Here is a 24,726-nt window from a genome sequence, read left to right as displayed (position 1 = left end):
TACAGTTCTATGAGATAGGTATAACTCCATATATTTAGTACCTGCTTAGAGAAATGGAAAATGTGGGGGAAGGGATCAGCCTGAACCTAACCACCATCATTACCATTAATGCTAAAATGCACTCTGTATGCTAGAGATACACTTCCCTTTAGGTGCAGCATGATGTATTTTTGCATTTGTCATATTAAAAGTATTACCAACACCAAGCATTCAAAAAATCATGAATCGGAGGGGGGGGGGGGGGGGGGAGGGAGAATCACAAGATTGGATTTGGCTTCTTTTTAGATGCCTTCTGGTTTTGATCCTTTAGGGATCACATTTTCAAGATTTTCTCCCCAAGGGCAAGAAATTTAGCTTTATCTGGGCAGGGAGGGAAGGGAAGAGAAAAAAAGGAAAAAAGTGAGATTTTGTAGTATTCACATGACTCCAGGATCTACGGCTTTAAGAAAAGCCAACACTCATAAAATTGCAAGAGTTGGCAACAATGTTATTCTGAATGGTCTATGGTAGGTGTTGGATAGGAAGGATGATCTAGTGGATCTGGACTAAAACTCAGGAGAGCTGGGTTGAATTCCTGGCTCAACCACAGACTTTCTGTGTGACCTTCAGCAAGTCGTGTATAGTTTACTTGGGCCTCAGTTCCCCCATCCATAAACTGGGGACAGTACTTCCTTACGCTACAGGAGTGTCTGAGGATAAAATACATTAATAATTGAGACACTCCGATATTATGGTGATGAAGGCCATATAAGTTTCTAGATAAGCTAGCTGGTGAGTTAAGTGTTCTAGCCTTTTAACTGCTTGAAATGTGCGCTGAAATCTTGTCTTAGTTTACAAATTAGCGAGAGTTTGTTGGTCTGATTCTAGTTCCTAGCCCACCTTCACACATCCACCACACAGTTTGCAACAACTGGTAATAACACTTCAAGACAGACCCAGGATTAGTATATGCATGATGTGTTGCAAATCACAACAGAGGTGCAATGTCAGGGAGAAGCAAGGGACACTTATAGCACCATGCATCTGCACTACCTCTGGTTCTAGTGAATGCTACTAGTCCCTCACCTTTTCGAGCACCTAAATCACAAAAAAAAAAAAAATGTATACAAGTGCACAGACTAATAGTGAAATGATTATGGAAAAGTTTTCAGTGAAGTTTTCTTACAATTGTCCCAACTAAGACTCCTGTTCCCTTACTATTGTGAAGTGTACTGATTGTGCGCCTGGATGCATTTCGGTATTATAAAGAACACTGGAAATCCTTCAGGATAAAAAGGCCTGACCTATATAAATGAGCCTGCCATTATCTCACTGGTGTGAACGGGAAAACTGTATTTCAGCTATCACTCTTCCTTACTATTTATCTGGCTGAAGACAAAAGGAAAATTTAATAGGAAAACAGGAACACCCTCCACACAATTCAAAGGACTGGAAATAGTGTTACGTTTTAAATGAAAGCTCAATTTAAATATTACATGAGGACCCTAAGCATTTTTGAGATACCTCCAAACACCTCCCCTCCCCCCGGTTTCTTACATGTGATTTTTCTCACCCACAGCTCGAGGATTATTATACATCACACCAGTTCACATAACAGTCAGTTCCTTTGAAATCACAGGCTCAAGCTTAATCTGTTTTCTTTCCGGTCCTGCACTGCACCTGCAATACTGATATCAATTCTATTAATATTCAGTATAGAACAAGGGGCTGTCAAGGGCATACCTGGCACGTTCAGCAGATGCATTCTGCCTGGATGTATTGTAACATCGATCAGCAGTTAAGCCATTAGAGTAACTGAGTTAACTAGCTGAAAAGGGAAAATATGTATGCCCATAGATATTACCTTCAAAAAATTCTCAACATATTGTAAGTAACTAATTCTCTCTAAATCCAAGTACATCATCTACAGATCCACAGTTAGAATTTAAGATTTGTCACACTGAACTACCAAATGCAATATCTTGCCTCCCATGGTGACTTATATTTGATGCTTCAGAGGAAGACAAAAATGCATAATATGCCTTTCCACTTGTGCAATGCTGTATGCTGCTGGACACTAACACTTTTGGGATGTTTCTGTCAGACATAAAAAGTAAATCAATAAAACACTGGACAAAGGCAACCCTATTAAGTAAAAAAGCTCCTACTGGATTTTTTCTTTGACAATGTGCAGACTGAATAGGAGCAACACACAAAAATCCTAAACAATAATTAAAGTTATGCACAAAAACTTGACTGTTCTTAACCTATAGATATTACAGAATAGGTCAAAGAAGACATTGCACACATGAAGATGGAAAGGTAAGCAGAACTGTGAAATTAAAGAACACCTTAAAATCACAGATACAACCAACCTGTGTATTCCTTTAGAAAACTCAGATTAAAATTCTGTAAAACTGTTCAGGTATTATCACTTGGAAATCTTTTCTAGGGGAAATGACTTATGGCTTATTTCAGACCCAACTCCAGCTCTGACCAAGTGAACTTGATGTAACCCCTCAATGTTACAGAAATTAAAAAAACCTTCAAGAATCTGAAGCTTGTCCAGATGACATACGAGGAAGCTTAGTGTTTATATCCCTTCACATGAGCCAAAATATATCAGATAAGTCAAACTGATTGAATAATGAATTACTCACACCTCTCATATTGGAGGAGGCCACATGAATGAAGAGAGTGAAGGTACAAATATCAACCTTGCAAGATTAGGGCTATCAGCTAGTAATGCACATCAAGAGGCTTTATAAAATGTTATAAATGCCATTAATGACTATAGGCACATGGCCAGAATATTGGTAACTTCAGAACTGTCAGTCACTCCAACTCTAACCAAGTAAAGAGGCACTGTGAAAAGTGGCAATGCTTCTACACAGCAATTACTATTACTGTAGAATAAAATGGTGTCATTTAATGAGTACCTGCTCTACATTATTTCCCTTTTGTTAGACAAGCACATGAAATATTCAGAAAAAAGTCTATTACTCTATAAAAGGCGTTAGTGTTAAGAAATGCAAATGAAGTATTTGCATCTTCAATTTTATAAACTTCACAAAAGGTGCAAATGATTTAACGCTTCCCGGGCTCACATAGGCAGGTCAGTACTGTTATGTCTAGTTTTTCTAGACGTACCATCATCTCGTGGCAGTGCTTTCTGCAAACTTGACATAGCAGCAGTTCTTTCAATGTCTATCACAGCATACAGCTCTGTGCGCCTGGTTGGAGTTTGTGGAAGTGGAGTGGTAGGAGTTTTTGGAGTCTGAGGGTTGTCGGAGTCACTGCCACCTTCCAAGTCAACCTGTATATAATTGAGCTGCCTGTGTTCTAAACTTGGACGTCTAATATCAAAGTTAAAGACTGTTGGTGTACAGTCCCGACGTCGTGTAAATTCTACTTTATGAGCACTTGCTGGCACAGTTACATTCTCTGTATTTACGTAATTATGCATTGGATCTAGGTTATTGTGGTAGCCATTCAGAGATGGGGTCTTTGGTCCTAAATTGTCATCTTCATCTCTACTTAGCTTGCGGGCTTCCCAAACAGGAGGCAAAGATGGCAAGTTTTCATAGTTTAACAATGCAGTTCTCCTTTGAGCAGAGTTGTTAATATTCTGGGTATCTGAGGTACTTGTTGATGTCAGACGACCTCTCCTGACTCCTGAGGCACTAGGGATTGATAATCTATTTAGATTTTCATACACTAGTTTATTACCAGAAGGTGTTTCTTTACGTTCATCACTGTCGTACCCAGTGTCCCATTCAGAGTTGTTTGTACTGCTGCCACTAACTTGGTCTCTCCCAAGTTGCTCCAGTTGCTCTCTTTCCATTAATTGTCTTTGAACAGGTGTTGGTCCTAAAACAAATTTGACTCCTTCAGGCTCCAGAAGAACCTGAGCATCTCGGTCATCAGTGCAATTCTGTTCTTCTGTTGTCTTGTTTGTTTCAACATTAGAAAGCCTTAATTCCAGCGGTACATGCACACTTGATCTATTTTTTTTTTCCTCTTGTACACCAGTAGTGTTGACATAGGTGTGCACCTGTAGAGGACAAATTCAAACATTAGTTGCACTTTTTCTTAATCTCCTTAGCCCTTCCCTTCCCTCCCCTCAAAGACTTGCAACCTGTTTGCCTGACTATCTGAAGAGTAAAGGAAACTGTTTTCGGGGGACAGAGTTTTGTGGTGAAAGTCCAGACTATTGGGCTGTGTTGAACGTGGAGCTTTGCCAGAGGTTTGCTACTCATCTCATTTTTGCAATGTTGTTTTAAATAATGTCAAAGGTGCCCAGACTAGCCAATGAGAATCTTTTTCTACTATTAAATGTAATAATAAGCTCAATTCTACCCTATATCTGAGCTCTGCTGAGGCTACAGCTCCCTGATCCAGGGCCAAGCTAGCCCCAACATTGGTCAGAACAGTTTTGGGGCTACTCTGACTAAAGCCACTGGTATACTTGGAGGGTCAGGGTAGCAGATCTCCACCTTACACACACACACACACACACACACACACACACACAGGGAATGTGGTGCAGGAGTTGCCTTTGCTAAGTTTACATGAGCAGAGTTCCCCTCTGCAAAGGAAATTTCTCTGCTGGCCACTTAAAGCCTGAATCCAACCTGTTGTGTGAACTGAATGGTGGAAAAGTGCTGGATCATACCAGAGACTCTGTCCCATAGTAAAGTGACAGCTCTTCCACCAAAGAGCATATAGTCTATTAATTAATTGTCAAATTATAAAACTGTTTCAGGAATAAAGATGGAAGAGCGCACCACTAGCTTCACACTTTATCCCTTCAGTGCTCTCATCCCCTAATACCACTCCTGGATCTGGAAACTTGGAGGGCAAAGGTACTGCTTGAGAACAACTCCCTTCTATGCTCCACACTATACCAGATCTCTGCCAGGATTTGCCTGCTGAGTGTGTGTAGGGCACACTAGTAGATGGTGACAAAAGACGGTTACTCACCGTTGTAACTGTTGTTCTTCGAGATGTGTTGCTCATATCCATTCCATTAGGTGTGTGCGCGCCGCGTGCACGATCGTCGGAAGATTTTCTACCCTAGCAACACCGGCGGGTCGGCTGTGGAGCCCCCTAGAGTGGCGCCTTCATGGCGCTGAATATATACCCCAGCCGACCCGGCGCCCCCTCAGTTCCTTCTTGCCGGCTACTCCGACAGTGGGGACGGGGGGCGGGTTTGGAATGGATATGAGCAACACATCTCGAAGAACAACAGTTACAACGGTGAGTAACCGTCTTTTCTTCTTCGAGTGCTTGCTCATATCCATTCCATTAGGTGACTCCCAAGCCCAACTTAGGTGGTGGGGTCGGAGTGAGACATTGCTGTGTGCAAAACCGCTGATCCGAATGCAGCATCGTCCCTGGACTGCTGCACTAGTGCATAGTGAGCTGTAAACGTGTGGACTGATGACCAAACCGCCGCTCTACAAATGTCCTGGATCGGAACATGTGCCAGGAAAGCAGTCGAGGAAGCTTGGGCCCTCGTGGAGTGAGCGGTGAGGTGCGGTGCAGAGACACCTGCCAGGTCATAGCAAGTCCGGATGCAAGACGTAATCCAGGAGGATAGGCGTTGTGAGGAGACCGGTGAGCCTTTCATTCGGTCGGCCACTGCAACGAAGAGTTGCGTCGTCTTTCTAAAGTGCTTTGTGCGGTCAATATAGAAGGCCAGGGCCCTGCGTACGTCCAGGGAATGCAAACGTTGATCCTGGCGAGTAGCATGTGGTTTAGGGTGAAAAACCGGAAGAAATATGTCCTGGTTGATATGAAATGGAGAAACCACCTTAGGGAGAAAGGCAGGATGTGGACGAAGCTGCACTTTATCCTTATGGAAAACTGTATAAGGGGGCTCGGATGTAAGCGCCCTGAGTTCAGAAACGCGCCTTGCTGAGGTGATGGCTACGAGGAAGGCTGTCTTCCAGGATAGGTACAAAAGTGAACAGGTGGCTAGTGGTTCGAATGGAGGACCTGTGAGTTTGGAGAGAACCAGATTGAGGTCCCACGTCGGGACGGGATGACGCTGTTGTGGGTACGTCCGGTCTAAGCCCTTGAGGAATCTAACGACCATCGGGTTAGAGAATACCGAGGACGTGAGTTCCCCTGGGTGAAAGGCTGATATAGCGGCCAGGTGAACTCTAATTGAAGATATCGCCAACCCTTGCTGTTTTAGGGAGAGGAGATATTCCAATATGAGAGGAATAGGTGCCTGTAACGGGGACGTGGCTCGTTGTTCGCACCAACAGGAGAACCGCTTCCACTTGGCCAAATACGTGGCTCGTGTTGAGGGCTTCCTACTGCTCAGCAGAATCTGTCGGACAGAGTGCGAGCATTGCCGCTCTGCCTGGGTGAACCATGGAGCAGCCACGCTGTGAGATGGAGTGATTGCAGGTCGGGGTGACGCAGCCGGCCGTGGTCCTGAGAGATGAGATCCGGACATAATGGAAGCGGGATCGGTGTCTGAACCGAGAGTTCCAACAGTGTGGTGTACCAATGTTGTCTCGGCCACGCTGGAGCGATCAGAATTACGTGTGCCTGGTCTCTGCGCAATTTGAGCAGTACCTTGTGGACCAGAGGAAACGGAGGGAAGGCATAAAACAGGTGGTCTTTCCAGGGAAGGAGAAATGCATCCGAGAGGGAGCCCGGAGCTCGACCTTGTAGGGAGCAGAACACGTGGCACTTCCTGTTGTCTCGCGATGCAAACAGGTCTATCTGGGGAAACCCCCACTTCTGGAAGATGGAATGTATGACGTCCGGACAGATAGACCACTCGTGCGTCTGGAAGGACCTGCTGAGTCGGTCCGCTAGAGTGTTCTGGACTCCAGGGAGGAACGATGCCGTGAGATGGATTGAGTGGGCGATGCAGAAGTCCCACAGGCGAATGGCCTCTTGGCATAGAACTGACGAACGTGCTCCTCCTTGCTTGTTGATGTAAAACATGGCCGTGGTGTTGTCGATGAGAACTAACACACAACGGCCACGTAGTTGATTGAGAAATGCCTGGCACGCCAGGCGCACCGCCATCAGCTCCCGAACATTGATGTGCAGGGCTAACTGGGGTGCAGTCCACAGGCCCTGGGTATGGTGTTCGTTGAGATGGGCGCCCCAACCCAGAGATGAAGCGTCTGTGACCAGCTGCAGAGAGGGTTGTGGGGCGTGAAATGGCATCCCTTTGCAGACCACATTGTGATCTAGCCACCAGGTGAGGGAGGTCAGGACCGAGTTCGGGACCGTGACCACCATGTTCAGGCTGTCCCAATGTGGACGGTATATTGATGACACCCAGGTCTGGAGTGGGCGAAGCCGAAGTCTGGCATGCCTGGTTACGTACGTGCAGGAAGCCATGTGACCCAGCAGGGTAAGGCACGACTTCACCGTGGTAGTTGGGAAGGCCTGTAGCCCTTGAATGAGGCTCGTGATGGTGCCAAAGCGGTTGTCTGGCAGGATGGCTTGTGCACGTCTGGAGTCTAGAACTGCGCCGATGAAATCTATTCTCTGGGTAGGTTCTAGAGTGGATTTGTCCTTGTTGAGTAGGATGCCCAACTCGTTGAATGTGTGCACTATTCTGTGGACGTGAGCTTGAACTTGCTCTTTGGTGCGACCGCGTACCAGCCAGTCGTCTAGGTACGGGAACACCTGTATCTCCTGCCGACGAAGGTACGCTGCCACGACAGCCATACATTTCGTGAACACTCTTGGGGCCGAGGATAGGCCGAAAGGAAGGACTGCAAATTGGTAGTGCACCGTGTTTACCACGAATCGCAGGAAGCGTCTGTGAGGTGGGTAAATTGAGATGTGAAAGTATGCGTCTTTCATGTCGAGGGCGGCGAACCAGTCTCCAGGATCGAGGGAAGGGATAATGGCCCCCAAAGAGACCATGCGGAACTTCAACTTTACTACGAATTTGTTGAGTCCGCGCAAGTCCAAGATGGGCCGCAGACCTCCTTTGGACTTGGGGATCAGGAAGTAACGGGAATAAAATCCCCTGCCCCTTAACTCTATCGGAACCTCCTCTATGGCCCCCATGGCCAGGAGCGTAGAAACCTCCTGTATAAGAAGTTGCTCGTGAGAAGGGTCCCTGAAGAGGGACGGGGAAGGGGAGTGGGAGGGGGGGGATAGAAGAAAACTGGATAGCGTATCCCTTCTCCACCGTGCGGAGGACCCAGCGGTCCGAAGTTATAAGGGACCAAGCACGGTGGAAGTGGGAGAGGCGATCCCGGAAGGAGGGGGCTGGATCCTGGGGGATGACTGGGGCGCCGTCCTCGACCGCACCTTCAAAAGTTCTGCCTGGGGCCTGAAGGTGGTCTAGGTGGCCCTTGGTTTTGGCCGGGTTGAGGGCCGGTCCACCTTCTTCTACCACCTCGCCCTCGCCTCCGGGTCGAGTCCTGTCTCTGACGAGGCGGGGGGGGGGGTAGAAGCGCTGAGGCTGCGGCCTAAATGGTCTGCGCTGAGGGCCCACAACATGCATCCCCAGGGAGCGCATGATTGTTCTCGAGTCCTTGAGGCTCTGCAGGCGAGAGTCCGTCTTGTCCGAGAACAATCCATGTCCCTCAAAGGGCAGATCCTGTAGGGTTTGCTGCAGCTCCGGGGGCAACCCCGAAACCTGAAGCCAGGAGATCCTCCGCATAGCGATACCCGAAGCCATGGTCCTCGCAGCCGAGTCCGCTATGTCCAAGGAGGCTTGCAAGGAGGTCCGAGCCACCTTCTTACCCTCCTCTACCATGGCTCCAAACTCCTCCCTGGACTCTTGGGGAATCAACTCCTTAAACTTCCCCATAGAGTTCCAGGAGTTGAAGTTGTAGCGGCTCAGGAGCGCCTGCTGGTTCGCCGCTCTAAGTTGCAGCCCTCCGGCTGAGTAAACCTTACGGCCAAACAAATCGAGCCGCTTAGCCTCCTTTGATTTAGGCGCTGCAGCCTGCTGACCGTGGCGCTCTCTTGCGTTCACTGATGCCACCACCAGTGAACACGGTTGGGGGTGGGTATACAAGTACCCATAGTCCTTAGACGGGACAAAGTATTTCCTTTCCACCCCTCTCGCTGTGGGTGGGATAGAGGCAGGAGTTTGCCATATCGTATCCGCATTGGTTTGTATCGTGCGGATCAAGGGTAACGCCACCCTCGATGGGGCATCCGCTCCGAGGATGTTAACGATAGGGTCCTGCACTTCCACTATCTCCTCCGCCTGCAGGTCCATATTACGGGCCATCCTACGCAGGAGATCCTGGTGAGCCCGAAGATCTATCGGAGGGGGACCTGTACATGACGTGCCCGCCACTGCCTCATCCGGAGAGGAAGAGGAAGATGCCTCCGGTGGTACTGGATCCAATGAAGGGTCCTGATCCCCCTGCTCCTGGGCCGGAGCATCACCTGTACTTGGATCTATGGTGTCGGGTGGCGTGGACACGGAAGCCTCCATGCCCCCTGGCGGAGGCCGAGAGATGGTGGATTCCGGGACCCTTCTAACTGAGTGACCCGAGCGAGAGGTCGATGGTATTGGAGCCCCTTGCTCCTGGTGGTACGCCCACGGGGTCCAAAACGACCAGTGAGATGGGCCATGAGAGTGGTCCTCTGCCATCTCCTGCCAATGGCCCAAGTTCCGTTCCTCGGCTTGCCCTTGAGGGGGGTATGCCGATCTCGACAGGTCCTCCGAGGAGCGAGACACCGATCTTGATGGCCATGGCGGTGCCGAGAGAGACGAGACGATTCCCGTGGGCTGCGGTGCCGCACGGTGCCGGTCCGGAGATGATCTATCTCTGCGCGGTGCCGGCGAACGGTGCCTGGACCGCGATCGGTGCCGATGATCTCGTCGGTGTCGGGAGCCGGATCTGGACCTCGACGAGGACCTGGAGTATGCCTGGTGCCGGAAGCGGCCTCTCGACGTCGAGCGTCGACCGTAGCAATGCCGAGAACTACGTCTCGACGTTGATCGGTGCCGACGATCATAGCGGTGCCGAGACGTAGAGCGGTGCCGCGACGAAGATCTTGGCCGCGAGTACGACCGGTGCCGAGGTGATATTTGGTGCCGGGACTGCGAGCGGCGTGGGGACCTGCTTCGGGACCTGGACCGGTGCCGAGGTTCCAGCCCTTGCGATGGAGGGCGCATCAGGGCAGGTTTCCCCCTTGACTGGACCGGGCGAGTCAACGGTGCCGTCGGTGCCAGTGGTTGAGGCGGTGCCGGCTCTGTGAGAGCTATCAAGTCTCTCGCCGCCACGAAGGTCTCCGGAGTCGACGGGAGTTGTATTATCTCCGGTCTCGGTGGAGACGCTATCTGCACCGGACTCAACGGCCTCGGTGCCCTAGTCGACAGTGCTGGAGGCACCTGTTTCCGGTGCTCCACCGGCGGATTCGGCTCTACCCCCGGCACTGGGGGAGCCGGCGCCTTCAGCACGGAGGTCCCCGTCTTATGGGCTTTTTTATGCCCCGGGGATAATGACCGGCGTCGAGGTACTTGCTGCGGTGCCGACGAGGTCCGGTGCCGGGGAGGCTTGTCCGACACCACCCGCGCGGTCGGCATTGCCGGTGCTGCTGGGGCACTGCGCACCGAGGTGCTAGGTGCCGTGGCTTGGCTCGTAGAGGGAGTGTCCGGACTAAGTGCCGCCTCCATCAGGAGTTGCCAGAGCCGAAAGTCCCGCTCTTTCTTGGTCCTTGGTCTGAAGGCCTTACAGATCTTGCACTTATCTGTTTGGTGGGACTCTCCCAGGCACTTCAGACAGGAGTCGTGCGGGTCGCTCGTGGGCATAGGCTTAGCGCAGGAGGCGCACTGCTTGAAGCCGGGAGCTTTGGGCATGAGCCCGGGCCCGCGGCCGGGGGAGAAAGGGGGAGACGACCCCCTTAGTCCCCTGGACTACTATAACAACTATAACAACTTTAAAACTATTTAACTATTTAACTACAAACACTAGAACTATAACTATAACTACAACTGCGAATAACTAACAAAGCTAGGGAGAGTGGAGGACAGCTATGCCGCGCTCCACAGTTCCAACGACCGTCAGGGGCGGTAAGAAGGAACTGAGGGGGCGCCAGGTCGGCTGGGGTATATATTCAGCGCCATGAAGGCGCCACTCTAGGGGGCTCCACAGCCGACCCGCCGGTGTTGCTAGGGTAGAAAATCTTCCGACGATCGTGCACGCGGCGCGCACACACCTAATGGAATGGATATGAGCAAGCACTCGAAGAAGAACTATTACTTTTCTGGGTTGCCTCACACATCAACAGTCACGTGTGTCTTAATTTTTCAAGTTATTTGCTTTTACCAAAGAGCATTGCTGAGAATCAAATACAAAGATGTAATTTCTCCCACACCACTTACCCAGTGACATGCTCAAAAAGCCACAGTGAGGCACTCAGCTTCTCTCCCACTCCAGTTGCTTCCAACCCCTGTTCTCCCTCTCTCACCTAATTCATTCCCCTTTGAACACTCCAACCATTTGTTCTCTCCTCTTCCTTCCCTGCAGGTGCTCCCTTGACTCATCGCCATCTATCTTCCTCTCTGACTTTTGGCTCTGCCTCTTTTTCTCCGCCCAGTCTCATCATCATCCTCAGTGACTTTTCCATGCTGACTCCCCATATGACTCTTACCCACATATCTTCTTGTCCTTAGTACACCAAAATAGGTTTTCCTGGTACTTTGGCTCATTTTCCTTTCAGCACCTGCTTCTTATCACATTAAGATTGTGGGCAGGAACTGTTATACATGTGTGCACAGTATTGATCACAAAGGTACTTAGGTTCATGATTGGGAACAATACAAATAAATGCATAATAATGTGTATTTTAAATCAAGTAGCTAAGAAAACAAAAAGCTGTTCTTTCGCCAGATACACACCATATACATCATCATCAAGGCTACCGTTTTGTCACAGGGGTTGCGGAAGTCACGGAATCCATGACTTCCAAAGACCCCTGTGACTTCAGCCCTGGCGGCAGGGAGCTGTGAGGTACCCCCACCACCTGAGGCGGTGGGCCCCCAAGCTCTCAGACACCATCAGCGGGGGTACCCTGCAGCTCCCAGCTGCAGCCGTGGCAGGGCAGGACCCCCCGCAGCTTCCTGCGGCTGGGGAGGGGGCCCCCCGCAGTTCCCTGCGGCTGGGGAGGAGGGATTCTCGCAGTTTCCCTCCACTGCTGGTGGCAGGGGGACCCTGGAGCTCTGAGCCCCCATGAGTGCTGGGACCCCAGAACTCCCAGCCACCCTGCAGCTGCCCCGGTCCCTTCCCATTTTATCATGGATATTTTTAGTAAGAGTCAGGAACAGGTCACGGGCTTCCATGAATTTTTCTTTATTGCCAGTGACCTGTCCCTGACTTTTACTAAAAATACCCATGACAAAATCTTAGCTTTAATCATCATCCTAAAATGGTACCACATGCAAACATTCTATAGCAATACAACATACTATGCAGATACGCACAGCCAAGATCAGAAAAAAACCCATGTTTTTCCATCATGGAAACAGAGCTAGGAAAATAAGTGCAAATACAAATCTACAGGATCAGTACAAGAACAGTAGAATTAATACTGAACCCAAAATATGTGAAAATAAAGACTATGCTTACTTGTTCCTCTGCGACAAGCAATGGATGCGTTGACTCTTCACCTACTGAAGGAAGCCGTGCACTTCCTACAGAGGGATGCCTGCTGGAAGGATGTGATGAAGCATCTCCAAAGGAGGGATATCTGGGATACCCATTAGGTAAACTTTGTGCACCGAAACCAGGAGCTAATTCAATTTAAGAAAAGATGCATTAAAAAAATATTCAAAGTGACCCCTTATGTATCATTCAGCTGCTTTCTTTTGTCTTTGGAAAGTGCACTGTACATTGTGTGCAATATCAAAATAAATATATTTAACAAATCCCAAATGCTCACAGGGCCAGATATGTGCCTAAAAAAAAATAAAATCTGGATTGGAGCGCCTCAATATTTAACTGACAAACCATGTGCCAAAAATTTTAATCCCCTCAGGAAAATATGAAAAGCAACTATCACTGAGTAACAAAGTGGAACTGGCATCAACATTCATTTTCTTAAGTTCAGCCTTCTTAAGCTGTATTGTTTGCATGCATAAACAAGAAAACAGTATGGGAATATATATTAGATATAAATACTATTGAAAAATTAATTTGTTTTTCATAATTTTGCATTGCATTGTTTGTCAGTATACTTAGGATACAGAATGACAGCAATGATTGAATAAAATAAATGAGTTTGCAACAAAGGCCAAGATAAATATACAAAGGGAAAATAAGTTAGTTTCATTGGTTACAAGTATTTCATCAGAAAAATTGCTAAGCCAATGGATTTTCTGGACAATTTCAGTTTTTTCTTCACACTGCCAAATTTTAATGCAATTTTCCAGTTAACTATATAAGATTGTCACAAGAGATATTCCTGTAATGTCACTAGTCACAAGAGTGTCTACTTTTGAGAACTTAATTCCACCACTTTTCAAATTCACAGTTTTACAACTCTAGTTTATCATCTGAAGTGAATGTATAGGCAACACTGAAACAAGAAGTTTACATTTTTAGATCTAGATGGAGAATGAACCATAACCCTCTGACAGAACTTAGTTCTTATCAAACTTCTTTTCAATATTGCCAATATGAAGCTGTCTCCTTAAGGAAAAGAAAATTACTTGCCTGTAATTCTACTTTCTTAAAGCATCATCACCACAGGATCCTCACTGTTAGATCTCAAGCCTCCAGCCTGAGATTGGCCAAAACTCCCAAAAACAGAGTTTTGGAGGGCTTCACACACACCCTCCCCACAACAGCAGAAGAAACAGTCCAACCCTGCAGCGCAAAAGGTACAACTTAACTGCCAATTCCCTCCCCCCCCCTTTTTTTTTTGTGAAAGGCTGGAACATGATCAATATCAACATATCCTTAAGTCTGCAGGGATAAAGGGTGAGTGCATATAAAAAACACTTCCAGCAGACAATGTTATTTTTGTATATAAATACGCACAAATACACAATCACCACAAGGCAGAGCACACCTCTTCATACGAGAACTCCCAGATTCTGAAAGAAGATGCATAGGTGAGTGAGAATCATGTAAGATGTAGAAAGAATTTTCTCTTCTTTAAAGATACCATCATTATGGGATTCTCACTCTGGGTGAGTAAGTAGCTTAAGGGATGTGATGTTTCAAAATAAAACAAAAGGCACTGCATCAGGCAGTGATTAACATGTACCTCAGGCAAGATGCAAAGCAGCTCTTTTTTTCTTTAGTAAAAGAGAGGATGAGTCACCTCCTACTAACCAAGAAGCATCAATGCAGAGGGATTTGAGGATGAGTGCTCAATAAGCAAGAATTATCCACAAATATACCCAGATAAAGATATCCTGAGAAACAAAACTCATAGGGGTGGGAGAGTTTGGGCTCCCCTACTATGAAATATGTTCTGTAGACATGAGAGATGGAAGCTGACTGCAAGCCATGATGCAGATATCTATGACCACAACATCTGTGAGATAAAGGTCTTCCAAAAAAGCCAGAATTCAAGCCATTTGTTCAGCTATACATACCATGCCCTCAGAACTACATCCTGTCAAAAACAAGTGTCAGAGGAGAGCTCAATTTGGGATGGAACAAGGTCACAGGAGTTCTGAGCATTCTTTAAAAACCACACTCTGAGCCTGAAAAAGCTCATCTTAGATATTTATAAAGTCAAAAACCACAGTGTCTTGGCTAATATGGGGATATTGGAAAAGGAGAGATAACTCAACTATGCAGTGGCTGGAGTTCAAGGTATGCGTTCCTATGGGTGCTCCAGTTGAGGTGCACATAGCCCCATGAGCCTTTGACCGGAGATGTTCAGTAGCGGTGCCCATTTGGCCTATGTATGTTCTCCAGACATCCTTGTGCCCTGTACTGGGGATACAGAGAGCTGCACAGACAAACTGCCTTCAGTTCCTTCTCTACCACAAAGTTCCATGAAAGGAAGCTCCGAAACAGAAGGAAAGGAGGGCCTGTAGCAGAGCACCCTCAGGACACATCTCAAACAACTCCAGTTACACACAAGGTGAGTAACCTCTCCTTCATTGAGTAGTTTCCCTGTAACAAGTTCTCTATTTCAGATGACTCCCAAGTAGTATCCTCACCCAGAGGCAGGAGCTTCAGAGCCAAGTCTAATATTGAAGACAAAACTGCATTACCAACTCCAGCATCTGATCTATAGGCATGAACCAAAGCATGTAGAGAGGTCCAGGTTGCAGCCTTGCTGATTTCATAACAGGTTTTCAGCCTGTACAATGGGCTAGCACAATGGAAAAAGGTTGGATTTGACAGACTCATAACATGAAATAATACCTCTAGAGATCCACCTTGAGAGTCTTTGGGAGGAGACTCTCGGTCCTTTAGATCCGTCTGCAATTGAAACAGTCTGGGATATTTTCTAAACGGTTTAGTTTCGTCCAGATGGAAGGCTAATGCCCTTCAGACATCCAAGATATGGAAGACATCCCTGGTCTGATGTAATTGGGGGGGCGGAGAAGGGAGGAAAAGGAAACTGGGAGATAAGTGACCTGGTTAATCTGAAATTCAGAAGATACTTTAGACAAATTTAGGGTGTGGCCATAACAAAAAGGACAGTTACCTGTTCCATAACTGGCATTCTTTGAGATGTGTTGCTCCTATCTATTCCACAGTAGGTGTGCGTGCTCGCCACGTGCACCGGTGCTAGAAGTTTTTCCCTTAGCAGTACCCGTAGTGGGGGAGCACCGCTGCGACCCCTGGAGTAGCGCCTCTATATCGCGCTATAAGGGGAGCTGTGCACTCCCCCCACCCTCAGTTCCTTCTTACCAGACCACTCAGACAGAGGGGAAGGAGGGCGGGGTGTGGAATAGACAGGAGCAACACATCTCGAAGAACGCCAGTTACGGAACAGGTAACTGTCCTTTCTTCTTCAAGTGATAGCTCCTGTGTATTCCACAGTAGGTGAACTCCAAGCTAAATCTGATGGAGGTGGGTAGGAGTTCAAAGGTTATCGGGACGGAGTACCGCCCTACCAAACCCGGCGTCATCCCATGCTTGGGAGACGATCTCATAGTGCGAGGAAAAGGTGTGGACAGAGGACCACGTGGCAGCCCTACATATGTCCTAGATAGGGACGTGGGCTACATAGACAGCTGACGAGGCCTGCACTCTCATAGAATGCACCTTTACAATAGGCGGCGGGGGAACCCCTGCCAAGTCGTAACACGTACGTATGCACGAGGTGATCCAGCGGGAAAGGTGCTGGGTGGAGGCTGGTTGCCCTCTCATACGCTCAGCCGATGCCACAAACAGCTGCGAGGATTTCCTGAACGGCCTGGTACAGTCCAGGTAAAAGGCAAGCGCCCTACGCACATCTAGCGTGTGTAGGCGGCGCTCCTCATTAGAGGAATGGGGCTTAGGACAGAGTACCAGTAAGAAAATGTCCTGTTCCATATGGAAGGCGGAGACCACCTTGGGAAGAAACGCAGGGTGTGGGCAAAGCTGGACCTTATCCCTATGGAAGGCCGTATACGGGGGTTCCGAGATTAAGGCCCTAAGTTCTGAGACCTGACGGGCTGAGGTGATAGCCACCAAGAATGCTACTTTCCAGGACAGGTGGGACCAGGAACACGTGGCTAAGAGTTCAAAGTGAGGGCCCATGAGGCGGGATAGCACTAGGTTCAGATCCCATTGCGGGACCAGGGCCCTGGCATACTGAAATGTACAATCTAGTCCTTTTAAAAAGTGGGAGATCATCTAATGGGGAAACACTGAGTGACCCCGCAAAGGAGGGTGAAAGGCGGAAATGGCCGCTAAATGTACCCTGACGGAGGCCGAAGCTAGACCTTGGGTCCTAAGGGACAGGAGGTAATCTAGAATAAGTTGGAGGGATGCGGATGATGGGGAGGTGCCCTGCTCCCTTGCCCACCTAGAAAACCTAAACCATTTGGCAAGGTAGGTCGGTCATGTAAACAGCTTTCTGCTCTCCAGCAGAATTTGTCTGACATCCTCTGAACACCTTCCCTCCTCCTGGTTTAACCATGGAGCAACCATGCTGTCAAGTGAAGTGCGGCTAGGTTGGGATGGACAAGGCATCCCCTCTCCTGGGAGAGGAGATCCGGGTGGAGTGGCAGCCTCCACGGGCCGCTAACAGTTGCAGGAGGGTCCCACACCAATGCTGGTGGGCCCAATCCGGGGCTATGAGGATGACCCTCGACCTGTCTGCCTTTACTTTCTGCAGGACCTTGCCTATCAGTGGAAACATTGGAAAGACATAGAACAGTTGGTCTGACCACGGTAGGAGGAATGTGTCCGAGATCGCCCCCCTTTCTGTCCCTGCCCTGGAGCAGAACTGGGGGCAGAGACGATTCTGGGCAGTAGCAAAGAGATCTACCTGGGGAGCTCCCCACTCTCGGAAGAGTTGCTGGGTGACCTCCCAGTGGAGTGACCACTTGTATTGGTGGGAGAAAACCCTGCTGAGGTGATCGGCTCACATATTGCGCGTGCCGGGTAGGTGAAAAGCCCTTAGAGAGATGTGGGCTATACAAAATTCCCATAGGTCCAGGGCTTCCTGGCACAAGGCCGAGGAGCACGTGCCCCCTTGCCTGTTGATGTAATACATCGCGGTCGTATTGTCCGTGAGGACTCTGGCCATCTTTCCCCGAAGGTGCAGGCTGAACGCTATGCACGCCAGGCACAACGCCCTGGGTTCCCTGATGTTTATGTGCAGGGACAATTCCGAGGTTGACCATCTGCCCTGGGTTTGGAAGTTGACCATCTACCCTGGGTTTGGAAGTTCCCCACATGGGCTCTCCACCCCAGGTCCGAGGCGTCCGAAACTAGATCTAGTGAGGGAGGGGTATCTCAGAAGGGGATCCCTTGTAACATATTGCCCGGGAGGGACCACCATTGTAGGTCAGCCACTACGTTGGGAGGTACCGTGACAATCTTGTCCAGGCCGTCACTGGCCTGGGAATATTGGGAGGCCAGCCAGAGTTGGAGGGGCCTCATTCTGAGCCTGGCATGTCGCACCACGGAGGTGCAGGCTGCCATGTGGCCCAGGAGTTGAAGGCACACCCTTGCCATCGTCACGGGGAAGGGCGTGACCGAGGCTATGAGACTTTTGAGCTTCTCGAACCTGTCCCTGGGAATAAAGGCTGTGGCCACCACCGAGTCCAGCTGCGCTCCTATGCTGAACCGGCACTAACGTGGACTTGTCCTCGTTTACCACTAGGCCTAGACTCTAGCAAGTGGCCAGCAGGAATTCTATCTGGGCCTGCACCTGGGACCAAGACTTGCCTTTGAGCAGCCAGTCGTCCAGGCAGGGGAAAATTTGCAGCCTGTTCCTCCTGAGGTAGGCTGCCACTACCACCATGCATTTGGTAAAAACCCTGGGGTCCATGGAGAGGCCAAAGGGAAGGACCGTAAACTGGTAGTGATCCCGCCCTACCAGGAAGCGGAGGAAGCGCCTGTGACCCTCGAAAATATGGATGTGGAAATAGGCATCCTGGAGGTCCAGAGCTGCGAACCAATCCCCCGGGTCCAGGGATGGAATAATAGAGGCCAGGGAAACCATGCGGAACTTTTAACGAACCATAAACTGATTGAGGCTCTGCAGGTCGAGGATGGGTCTGAGCCCACCTTTTGCCTTTGGAATCAGGAAATACCGGGAGTAGAAACCCCTGCCCTCGAATTCTCGAGGCACCTTCTCCACTGCGCCCAGGGTGAGGAGGAGCGTCACCTCCTGGTCTAGAAGGAGGGCGTGTTCCGGGTCCCCAGGGATTTCTGGGGGTTGGGGGGGGGCGAAGTGAACTGCAACATGTAGCCCCTGGAAATGGTGCTGAGGACCCACTGGTCCGACGTTATATGGGACCATTGCACTCGGAAGGCAGATAAAATGGTTGCAGAACACAAACTTTATTAACTGGGGGGCTCCGCTGGCAACAGGCCCGGTGGCCCCCCACAAAGAGTCAAAAGCGCCTCTTCCCCTGCTTTTTGCCCTTGGAGGGCCCAGGTCACGGGGCCGAGCGGGACTGGTGCTGGGACCTATGTCTCTGCTCCCTCGGCCTCTTAGAGGGAGGCTCATATCTGCCCCTACTTGGAGGAGCTGAGGTCTGTGGCCTGGGTTTGTCCTTAGCTGGTGGAACATATAGGCCCAGAATTTGAGGGTGATGCGGGAGTCCTTCATCCCGTGTAGACTGGTGTCTGTCTGATCTGCAAACAGGGCCTTCCCGTCGAAAGGCAAGTTCTGCATGAGGGACTGGGACTCCACGGACAGCCCTGACAGCGAGAGCCACAATGCCCTGCACATGGCAATAGCGGAGGCCATCGAACGGGCTGCTGTATCCGCCGCGTCCGAAGCTGCTTGGAGGGCCACTTTCACCGCCGCCGCACCTTCGTCTACCAGAGCTCTGAACTCCTTCTTATCCTTTTCCTGAAGAAGAGGTTCGAACTTTCGCAGGGACCCCCACAAGTTAAAATCATTGCGGCTCAGGAGGGCTTGATGATTAGCCACCCTGAGCTGGAAGCTCGCCGATAAATAAACCTTCCTGCCAAAGATATCCAGTCTTCTGGCGTCTTTATCTTTGGGGGTGGGAGCGGGTTGGCCATGTCTCTGACGCTGGTTTACCAACTCCACCACCAGAGAGTTGGGTACCGGGTGAGAGTACAAATATGTGTGCCCCTTTGCTGGAACAAAGTACTTTCTCTCTGCTTTTTTTTGAAATAGGCGCCAAGGACACCAGGGTTTGCCAAAGCAATGTGCAGATATTGGCCACCCCTTGGTGGAGAGGTAGGGCCACATGGCCCGGTGCCGAGGAGGACAAGACGTTGAACAACGTGTCTGACGGCTCCTCCATCTCTTCAGCCTGGAGCTGGAGATTGGAGGCGACCCGCCTAAGGAGCTCCTGGTGAGCCTTAAAATCTTCCTGTAAGGCGGGTGGTGGCACCACAATGAATTTCTCCGGTGCCGGTGAAGGGACCGGATCTGCTCCCAGGGCATCGGGTGGTACCGGTGGTTCAACCCCCGAATCCAAGCCTGGGTGCGGTGCCACTGCCTCGGTGCCAGCTGACTTCTCCCGGTGTCGAGGTGGGGACGTTGAATGCACCTATGATGCCCTGGCCATCAAACGGGGTCTCGCCGGTGCCGGCGGTTGGGGCCAAGGTGCCCACTGACACCATTGCCCTTGCCAGGTTGCCCCTTGCCAGTGCCCCACTTGGGGACCTAGCGGAGCCGCTTGATCATGCAGGGTGGCGTGCCCCGGGGATGGGTGGCGGGGTGCTGAGGCCGACGTCACTGACGAGCGCACAGTGCCAAACGAGCGACGGGAGCATCCATGGCCCTGTCGGTGCAGGCCTCGAGATTTTGATCTCAACGAGGAAGACCTGTACCCATCAGAGGTACTGCTTCCAGAGTCACCACGGCAACCGTGGCTACGATGGCTAGGTGCCGGTGCCGGCCGAAGGGTGCTTTGCGAACGACGCCTGTCGGAGCGATCACTTGAGTCTGAGCGTCGGTGCCAATGGCGTCGAGACTTGCTCCTATAACTCCTGTAGGAAGAGGAGTGTCGATGCCTGCTGCCTCGGTGCCTGCGACCCCTCCTGGTAGCGGAGGACCCTCGGGACTCCCTCTCAGGTGAGTTGGCCAATGGCGTGGGCGTCTGACGCGGGCTACGAGATGGCCCTGCAGAACGGGTAGGCAGCTCATCCTCGGAGCGGGGGCTATGCCGAACCTGAGAGGGCCGATGAGCTCCTAGGGGCGGCTTCCCTCTGGAGTGAGGGCCCATCTCGGGCGGCACACTCGGCACCGGAAGGGCGAGGATATCACGCATTGCCTGCGCTACCTCTGGCGTTGACAGTATTCTCCCCACAGGGGAGGCACGCGTGGATGGGACCGGAATACTCCGCTCAGCACGAGTCAGAGGTCTGGGTCCCGAGGGGGATCGTGGGCTGCCCAACTCAGGTGCGGCCTCACCCCTGTCCTTTTCTCAGTACCACTGAGTCTTCCCTTGCTTCTTAGCAGGGGGAGCGGTACTGACTAGTTGATGGGGCGTCACTGGGCACTGACAACGCACCTGGCGCCAGATAGCGTCAGCATGCCAGTGCTGAGGTCAATGCCGACTCCATTAGTAAGGCCCAGGTAGGAAACTTAGTTTTCCTCATCCTCTTGTTGGCACCCAGTGTCTTGTTTCATGAGACTCTTGGTGACCTGAACCCAGAGGTAGATTAAGTGTACTCAGAGGCCAGAGTACAGAGGGGTTCTATGAGCCTGGATCAGAGTCCAGTCTTAGGGCTTGTTCCGTCATAATCAATCTAAATTTTCTCACTCTATTCTTAACGAGTTCTGCTTTTAAAAGAGGTGCAGATCTTACACTTGGTCAGTATATGGATGTCTCCCAAAGAGCGGAGGCACTGAGAATAGCCGTCACTGACTGATTACTTCCTGGCAGGAGAGAGAGTTCTTGAAGCCTAGGGATCTTAGTGTACCCCAGAAGTGCTGATCTCCAAAATAACCCCTCAAGTGGAGAAAGAAGAGAGGGGAAAATAAAACAAACAGAATCCCCCCAAAATTAAATAATAAGAACTAGATTAAATGTAAGAAAACTAACAGAAGAACAAACCAAGCTAAACTACACCTAAAGTGAACCAGGCATGCTTGGTGCTCAGTCTCTGGTGTAAGGGCAGTTGAGAAGGAACAGAGGGCATTTTTCCTATGCAGCTCTATATATCCTCCTTGGTATGGGCACAAGGATGTCTGGAATGCATGCGCAAGCCAAATGGGCAGTTACTGAAAACCTCCAGTCAAAGGTGCCAAAGGGACAATACTCAAAGAAGATTCAAACTTTGCCAAGCCCTTTGCTGCTACAGAGCGTTGGAAATGCTTACAGGAGCCTTCCCTATAAAGAAAAGGTCAGTAATTTCTTGTTTCACTGATAGGAAGAGAGATCCAACTCTGCTGTTCCACCTTCATTCAGCTCCTCGGGGCCCACTGACACACTTAAAGCATGAACATTTTAGACAATGACTGACGTTTACAATTGTCGAATAATTTTCTGTGGTTGCAATAAGGCAATCCTTAGACAAGATCTCGTAAAGCGACCATATGTGCACATTCTAAAGTGGTGCTTTTGTGTAGTGATCTTAGGTCCCAATAGAGCCTAGCCAAATTCTTCAGTTTTGGGAGTTCTAGCCAGTCCTGCCCCAGGGCAAGGAGATACGGTTTTCTGAATGGAGAGAGGTAAATAGTGGTGTCCCCCAGGGACCTGTATTTGTCCCAGTCCTATTTAACATATTCATAAACGATCTGGAAAAAGGGGTAAACAGTGAGGTGGCAAAATTTGCAGATGATACAAAACTACTCAAGATAGTTAAGTCCTAGGCAAACTGTGAAGAGCTACAAAAGGATCTCACAAAACTGGGTGACTGGGCAACAAAATGGCAAATGAAATTTAATGTTGATAAATGCAAAGTAATGCACATTGGAAAACATAATCCTAACTATACATATACAATGATGGGGTCTAAATTAGCTGTTACCACTCAAAGAGAGCTTGAGTCATTGTGGACAGTTCTCTGAAATCATCCACTTAATGTGCACCAGCAGTCAAAAAAGCAAACAGAATGTTGGGAATCATCAAGAAAGGGATAGATAATAAGACAGAAAATATCATATTGCCTCTATATAAATCCATTGTATGCCCACACCGTGAATACTGCGTGCAGATGTGGTCACCCCATCTCAAAAAAAGTTATATTGGAATTGGAAAAGGTTCAGACAAGGGCAACAAAAATGATTAGGGGTATAGAACGGCTTTCGTATGAGGAGAGATTAATAAGACTGGGACTTTTCAGCTTGGAAAAAGAAGCGACTAAGGGGAGCTATGATAGAGGTCTATAAAATCATGAGTGGTATAGAGAAAGTAAATAAGGAAGTGTTATTTACTCTCTCTCTCATAATACAAGAACAAGGGGCCACCAAATGAAATTAATAAGTAGCAGGTTTAAAACAAACAAGAAAGTATTTTTTCACGCAATGTGCTGCCAACCTCTGGAACTCCTTGCCAGAGGGTGTTGTGAAGACAATACTATAAAGGGGTTCAAAAGGGAGCTAGACAGATCCATCAATAGCTATTAGCCAGGATGGGCAGGAATGGTGTCCCTAGCCTGTTTGCCAGAAGCTGGGATTAGGTGACAGCGCATGGATCACTTGATGATAACCTGTCTGTTCATTCCCTTTGGGGCACCTGCCATTGGCCACTGTTAGAGGACAGGATACTGGGCTTGATGGACCTTTGGTCAGACCCAGTATGGCCGTTCTTATGTATGTTCTTATGTAATTCTGTGATGGTATTTAAAGAAAAAAAAAAACCTACAGCAAACACTTTAGCTGGCAATAGCATTTAAATCAGTATTCATTCTTTAACTAGATTACTTGCATGCTGCTAACTGAAGAGCTAAATCAAATTTAAAGCAAGGTAACATGATACACACAAAGTATAATTTCTGACAGCAGAACCATGCTTACTGGTGGGTGTTCGAGGGGTTCTTGGAACTTCCAACTCAGTTTGATGATGATTCCTTTCTACTACTGGTTCTTCTACCACATTTATGCTATTGTTCTGCATGATCTCTTGTAGCATATTAAATAGTTCTTCTGCACGAGCACACTTAAAGGCAAAGATTCCTATAAACACACAACAAATTGTTTTAGATCCCTTTACGTGAAACAACAACTGCTTCTAAAAACAGTTATGCAATTAATTTTTAAGAACTAAACGGGAGTCCACTTAACGAATACCTGTTAAAGGAACTGAGCTATTATATGTTTTGTGCAACAATCAAAATAAAAATATACAGTGAGACCCTTTTAAATGAATACCTGATAAATGAATAAGCTTCCAATGCACCAAAAAACAGATTGGAAAATAAAAGATCCAATAAGAGAAAAATCTTAAAATTTCTGGTTGCTAAATGAGGAAAAACACTTCACGAAACAGCGAAGTTTTAAAATGAATAATCTGATAAGTAGACCTGTAAAAAGAATAGAATTTTGGTGCTGCAAGGTTATGTGTTTATCAGGTTTATAGTGAGTTACCATAAAAATAAAATACCTGCACAATAGGGAAGAAGGGTTTTGACACAGGGTAAAAGTCCAGGTTCTTAAAGAAGGTTAAAATGAAGGGCTAGAAGACAGATTGTGTGAAACAAACAGCAACAAACCAATTGTTTTTTTCTGCCTTAGGGATAGACACAAAATACAAAGTTGGCAGCAATACTATGCATTTTGCCCAAGTATTGTGCCACTTTGTCTTTGAACAGTAGAGGGAGCCCAACTTACCATCCCAAGCAAAGAGACAAGCAGTGAAGTCGCAGCTTTGGATTATTCTTTCCATTGAAAGCATTAATTTAAAGTTGACATATTCTTGTTAAAAGAAGAGTGTGTGTGTGGTTGTGTTTTTTAAGAAGACTGGAATACATCTAAAAAGTATCTTTATTTTAAGATACCTACATCCTACTACATTTTGACAATGCAATTATGTTTATATATCATGACATTCACTTCTTGTGATCTACAAGCTTTTGATTGATTTGAATACCATGGAAAAAGGAGCGAACATATTGACTATATTTTGGTGTTAATCATAAAAAAAATGCTCCAAAGGTAGAAGCTTACAAGATGTGCAGTACTCTAGGTCTAAACAATTTCTGTGAAACCTCTCCAAAATTTTTTGACATTTTG

The 24,726-nt window shown here is 48.5% G+C and overlaps 1 protein-coding gene across 4 annotated transcripts in view; it reads right to left on the bottom strand.

Moving 5' to 3' along the window:
- Window positions 1-237: 237 nt before the first annotated feature.
- FRS2 (fibroblast growth factor receptor substrate 2) overlaps window positions 238-24,726 on the bottom strand; it is a 90,971-nt gene continuing 66,482 nt past the window's right edge. For all 4 annotated transcript variants that reach the window (XM_054026239.1, XM_054026229.1, XM_054026257.1 and 1 more), the window contains 3 exons: window positions 23,512-23,670; window positions 12,564-12,727; window positions 238-4,033 (listed from right to left, as the gene is read on the bottom strand). In XM_054026239.1, the coding sequence (XP_053882214.1) occupies window positions 3,083-4,033; window positions 12,564-12,727; window positions 23,512-23,670 (1,274 nt within the window). In that variant the 3' untranslated portion in view covers window positions 238-3,082. The remainder of the gene's footprint in view (window positions 4,034-12,563; window positions 12,728-23,511; window positions 23,671-24,726) is intronic.

This window comes from Malaclemys terrapin, chromosome 1 (assembly GCF_027887155.1).
Source record: "Malaclemys terrapin pileata isolate rMalTer1 chromosome 1, rMalTer1.hap1, whole genome shotgun sequence".
Lineage (NCBI taxonomy): Eukaryota > Metazoa > Chordata > Testudines > Emydidae > Malaclemys > Malaclemys terrapin.
Note: the sequence above shows the minus strand (reverse complement) of the source record. Positions and strands in the feature narration are given on the sequence as shown.